This window comes from Perna viridis, chromosome 7 (genome assembly GCF_037379345.1).
Source record: "Perna viridis isolate PV_CMFRI_1.1 ecotype Kerala chromosome 7, ASM3737934v1, whole genome shotgun sequence".
NCBI lineage: Eukaryota > Metazoa > Mollusca > Bivalvia > Mytilida > Mytilidae > Perna > Perna viridis.
Genome location: NC_142451.1, coordinates 43,517,177 through 43,523,145, shown reverse-complemented (window position 1 = coordinate 43,523,145; position 5,969 = coordinate 43,517,177). Strand labels below are relative to the sequence as shown.

The 5,969-nt window shown below is 33.0% G+C and overlaps 1 protein-coding gene across 1 annotated transcript; it reads right to left on the bottom strand.

The window, feature by feature from the left end:
• Positions 1-3,173: 3,173 nt before the first annotated feature.
• On the bottom strand, positions 3,174-5,482 carry LOC148612826 (uncharacterized). The gene is made up of 3 exons (XM_088594576.1): positions 5,384-5,482; positions 4,043-4,133; positions 3,174-3,489 (listed from the first exon to the last, which is right to left on the bottom strand). Exons 1-3 carry the CDS (start codon positions 5,474-5,476, stop codon positions 3,260-3,262), a joined length of 414 nt encoding a protein of 137 aa, XP_088450702.1. The 5' UTR covers positions 5,477-5,482; the 3' UTR covers positions 3,174-3,259.
• Positions 5,483-5,969: the final 487 nt, after the last annotated feature.

Below are 5,969 nucleotides of genomic sequence, written 5' to 3'. Positions count from 1 at the left end.
ACGTGCGCATTTTTGTGACGCATTTCGGTCAGGGGACTCAACAGGGGGTACTCATTAGTGGAAACTACGAAAAAAGGGGAGACTCGAACGCGTATTTCATGTACTTTTCTTCTGTCGATTATCGTAGTATGGGATCTTTGTTCGGAAAAAGTTCAAGTTTAAAGCATATTTTATTTTTGTTAAAATGGATTCCACGGAGTGGTTGATTTTTTGCACCTGCGTATGGAGTTTTTAGTTTCACAACACATACGTTATGCCAGTGCTTAACATAACTACGCAGACTTTTTGTATCGCGCTAGAACTCTAACAAATAGGCTTCTGGAACAAGGTTATGTTGCTACAAGATTGAAGTAATCACTACAGAAGTTTTATGGTCGTCATCATGGAATTGTGGATCGTTATTGTGATCCATCTGCATCATGAAAACTGATTTATTCAACGGGTCATAGTTAGCATTTCCTCGTTTGTCTACCCCGGACCTGACTTTTTATGAGCAACTCGGCGGGTGTTTGTAGAAAAGCAGAGGACGCTTACCCTACCGGTGCACCTGGTGCATGCTCCCAGTTTTTAGTGGAGTCCGGGTTGCTCATTTGCCTTTGTTACTTTGTATTTATGATTTTAGTTATTTTATGTTCTTTGTTGTGTATGTCTGTTTTCCATGTCTGGTCTTTGTCCCTGGATTACATTCTTTTGATTACCGCTATAACCTTGGTTCCCTTGATTACTCTTGCTATTACGACGTAACGTCAATCTCTGCCTATATTTAAATAATTTTAGAGTTAGGTTTAACATTAAATCAAATTTTGTTTTCTCGTTCAAAATATAGCCCTATACAGTATGACTGAAGACTATCGTAAGCCAACCCCTACTATCCATTATGGCTTAAGTCAGACAGCCCCATACTTCGCAAGATAATCAAAATGAGGCTAAGTGTAAACGATATGGATCATTCTGAAGGGGACAGGAGGTAGCCTTCACTTTCCCCCACTCTCTTCTCCTTTCATGCTTGCACCCCTTTCTTCCTTCATCCTGTTTTCCCATCAATTCTATACGCTAAATAGTGCCATCGTCTCCGGATTTGTCTCGTCGTTGTTATTCCTAAGTTGAAAACCAATTCAATAAACCCGGTGAGTATGCTCAAATTACACTTCCACGAGATAAGGCTTGTGATATTTAATATGTATGCAAATATCAAATCATGTTTATACATGGAGAATCATCCGACTTTTTAGCTGTGAAACTGGTGTGAGACAGGGTGAGAATTTGACGCCTTTTCTTTTCTCCATGTTTTTTAAATGATCTAGAAGACTTTTTACAGTCCCACAATATAAATGGTCTAAACTGCGTATCTTCAGAAATCGAAACACATTGTTTTACTTTACGTAGATGATACTGTATTAATGGCTGAATCTACAGAAGATTTACAAAAAACAATTGATTGCTATCTCTAACTAATGTGATATGTGGAAACTGACAGTTAATGTAGATAAAACAGAAGTGTTGGTAATTGGCATGGACAGTCTCCCTCGTGACCTATCATTCACTTTTAAAAACAGTGTAATTGAAATAGTGAAAGAATTCAATTATCTCGGAGTTATTTTTACAAAAACTTGTAATTTTGATGTTACTAAAAAGTGTTTAGCAGACAAGGCAACAAAAGCAATGTATAAAGTACTTAAAATAGGAAGGAAATATAAACTAAATATAAAGTTACAAATAGATTTATTTGATAAAATTGTGAAACCAATTTCATTAAATGGTTGCGAGATCTGGGGCTTTAGAAAAATCGATATTTTGGAAAAAGTCCATCTGAAATTTTGTAAAATACTTCTTAACTCTAATAATGTCTACTCCGAATTATAAGATAAATGGTGAACTCGGTAGACTTCCGATTGTAATTGACATAAAAGTACGACTCGTATTACATTGGGCAAAACTTGTGGTCGGTAAGCATTCCATAATTTTATGTATATTATACAAACTTGCGATAAGTCTGCTTGATCAAGGCAATACTACCCTTAATACAGTTCTGTATGTTCGAAAAATCTTAAACGAATGTGGTTATCCAAGTATTTGGGAAACAGAAACTTTTCTAAATAATGAATGGCTAAAATATGCAATCAGAGACTGACTGATCAATTTGTTCAAAAGTGGCAATCAACAGTGAGAGAAAGACTCGCCAAAGGGATTAAACTATAGAATTTTCAAATTTAAACCAAATTTGAATTCGAAGAATATCTTAATATTATTAATTTCTCCGAAGCTAAGAAATTCTGCAGATTCAGAACTACAAATCAATTTTTACCTATCGAAACTGGTGAAGTGCAATGAATAGAAAGAGAAAACAGACACTGTGTATTATGCAATAACCAAGAACTAGGTGATGAATATCATTATATTCTCGCATGTTCCTATTTCTCAGAGAAACACAAACAGTTTTTACCAAACTTTTACCTAAATCATGGCAATACTTTCAAGTTATCGGACTTGATGTCAACTTAAAAGCTGCATCTACTTCTTAAACTTTGTAGTTACATAAAAGATATAAATTCCCGCATTAGTACTCCTGGCTAAGCATCCACCTCTTTTGTCTGTTTTCTTTTATTTTTCATGTAAATATTATGTGTATGCTTTTTACATTTCTCTGTGTGTGTGTGTTTTTTTTTCTTGTGCCTCAAATTGTATTTGTTTATGTTCTCTTTGTCAATTGTAAATGAGAATAAAGATATATATTGCAGTACAAAAGAATGTCCACGCGAATGTGTACATTGAACATGCGTAGAGCATGTCAATCGACTATTCCATAGTTAGTTCGAGAAGTCTTTACGCTTACTATTGAACGAAAAGTTAATACCATGCAATACACGTTTAATTATCATTTAGTCAAGAGTTTTTTCAAGTAATGAATACGAATACCACGATTGGAACCGCAGACAGATCACAGTTGCACATAAAGCAAAAGCTAAAATTGCCGTCTAAAAACTGGGCACATGGACCAGACCTACTCACTTTTTAAAACAACCACAAAGCTTTTTATACTTAATGTGTCCACTATTAAAAGAATGTGTGATTCCGAACTTATATTGTCTCCCTTTAGTTAGTTGTTATTCCCATGAGTATCATTTAAACAATACGTATTGAAATTCTTACAGTATTTTAAAAACCTCTTTGAGTGATTTTTACATTTTTAATAAATAAGTATTAATGAACATGTGTAAAATTCAAACATCTCTGAACTTTAGTTATGTAAAATATACAATCAGAAATCTGGAATCCATCCACAACCTGTACATAATTTACAATCTGATTTGTGCTCAGACTTATTAGAACAGTTTTCATGTCTTTTTAATACTTCCCCTGGCAAGCTTGTGTGACTGGCATCGCAATAAGGTGGATCTTTAGTGTATTTACATGCACATATTTGATACAATCGCTGTTCTTTGTTCACAGTCCATTTCAATGGTTTTATACCAGTTCCCTTGTGGGATCCTGTAATAAGAATTGTACAAAGAATATTTTATTTATGTGCAATAATAGTGTAGTAACAGAATTCAGGAGCAAACTAATTCCTAACTATTATATACAGTATCCAAGAATGGATAAATTTACAAAATTACTTACCTACCATCATATTGATGTTTACAGAAAAGTATCTCTTTTTATAAGAAAAATCAGTCAACTATTTTAGTATGTGCATTGTTTGTGTGTTCTTTCTGTCATGTATGATTTGTACATGTTTGACCTCATGTTACACATATTACATATATGAGCGTTATCAATAAAGTTTACAAATTTTTTTTTACAAAGAATTTAAGCTATTGCAATCAAATCTTTTATCACGTCCCAACATAAATGATTAAGTAGATCATAATTGTAATCAATTAGGCTATAAAAGGCACTTTTTAAAAGAAAGCAACATACCCTTCAGTTTCGTGGTAGCATGCTCAATATACACTCCCGCGAGGAAAATTCTTTGTTCTACCAACTTCAATTAATGCAAATTTAAGGGTTTATTGTAAATGTTTTTTTAATTGCATATTACCATCGCACCAAGGCTGTTTTTTACTAAGTCCACATGCACACCAGAGCTTCGTTTCACCCTTTTTCAGGTCTGTAGCGGTACATGGACCGTACTGAAATGCAAGATGGAATTTTTCAAAATTAAGAAAGTCGGTCAAAAAGGTTTGAATATTTATCAGCGTACTTTCGAGTTTAACTATTTACCATGAAACTAAAGTATCAAAATGATACATCGCGCAGGTTTATATTACATAACAAGTCTGTGAGGAAACAGATGTATCAGGTGTTTAAATTCTGTGTCGGTCTGAAGACAGGAATCCTCAATTTCAGTTACATTTTTGTGTTAAATACCAAGATACATTTTACACCACTAGGATCATATGTAATTAAGATACATTTTTATACTTTTAAGATTTAAACAATAAAAGGCATCTTTACAAAACAGTAGATAAAGATTATAAGGCAGGAGTGTTCTAAAAACCAAGAAGGCGGCAAATGAAAGTTCTTAAAAAAATATGGATTGAATCATGCACTTGTTGCAAGATCCAAAGAAGAGAAAATATATCCAGTCATTCCTTGTCAGTGATCACCAGATGTAATGGAGAAACTTGGTATCCAAAGCAGGTCAGATATGATAAAATTAAGATTAGATTGCTCTAAATTGGTACCCCAAAGCCAACCAAATTACTAGGAAATAGAGGTGTGTAAGAATTTAACATTTCTAAGTCAATATTAGTTGAAAAAAGATGCTAGAGATGGGAATTAAAATATCTTGAACATTTCTAAGATACTGCCAGTCTCTGGATGAACAGTTTATAGAAGGATAGCAGTATATGACTTAGGTAAAACTTCTTTTCTTTTTTCTAAATAGAAGATGATGAACTTGACAGAAATCTGGCTGAAATGATATTATATTATAGTATTATAGTATTGTGAAGTGGTCTTTCGCATGATGTCTTTATAGTCAAATTAAGTATATTTATGAAATATAGTGGTATAATATTATAGTATAATGAATGGAGAGAGAAAAAAATAAGAAAAAGTTCCTTAATGGTATAATTACGATTATTTTATAGTTTGAAATATATCTTAATGGTATATTAATATTACATAATAGCATACAAATTCATCTTAGTGATGACAAATTGACAGAGTGGTGTAGAAAATTTGCTTCATGGTATAACTTCCCTATTGACAATATAACTATCATTGTCTTAAGGCAGCTGTGGCGTACTATACTTTTCCGTTCCACCGTGACCACCCAAAGGTTTGAACGAACCCTGTATCTGCAACATATTCTTTACCGCGTTCGGTAAGGAGACAGGACAATAAGAAGAACACGTTACAAGTTATATTGACTTACCATTGCAACTGCTGGGTACAGCCTCTCCTTGTCCGTCGTCATGATTGTTTCAGTAGACTGTTTTGGAAAATGTTTTTGCTTTAAAGTGTTCATTTTTATCATTAATTGTTAACACATCACTGATTCCCCGAAGGTCCTTGATTGGAAATAAAGATATTCTATTCTGTATTTCAAAGAGGATACTTGCTGGGAAATATGTACTGTTTATTTGACAATTTCTTCATTTAGTTATGGCACATTTTCGAGAAAAATCACAAATATTAAGAATGAGGATGCAGTTCATTGTTTACTAAAAATAAAATAAGGTTATTCAAATCAGCAATTGTAAGTGACTTGGATACCTAGGTAAATTAAGAAAAATGTAAAAAAAAAACTAAAAAGGAGAAGGGGATCATTATCCTAAAATACAACATAAAATTAATCACTAAGTATTGAAAGATTTAGTTGCGAAATTGGAAACGTGAAACCATAACACATGAGATAACGTAAAGTTGTTTAGTTTTACAAATTTTAAAATAAGTTAGGATAAGTTTCACACGAATCTAAATGAAATTTTCTATACTTAGTCGGGGAGTAGTATATACGT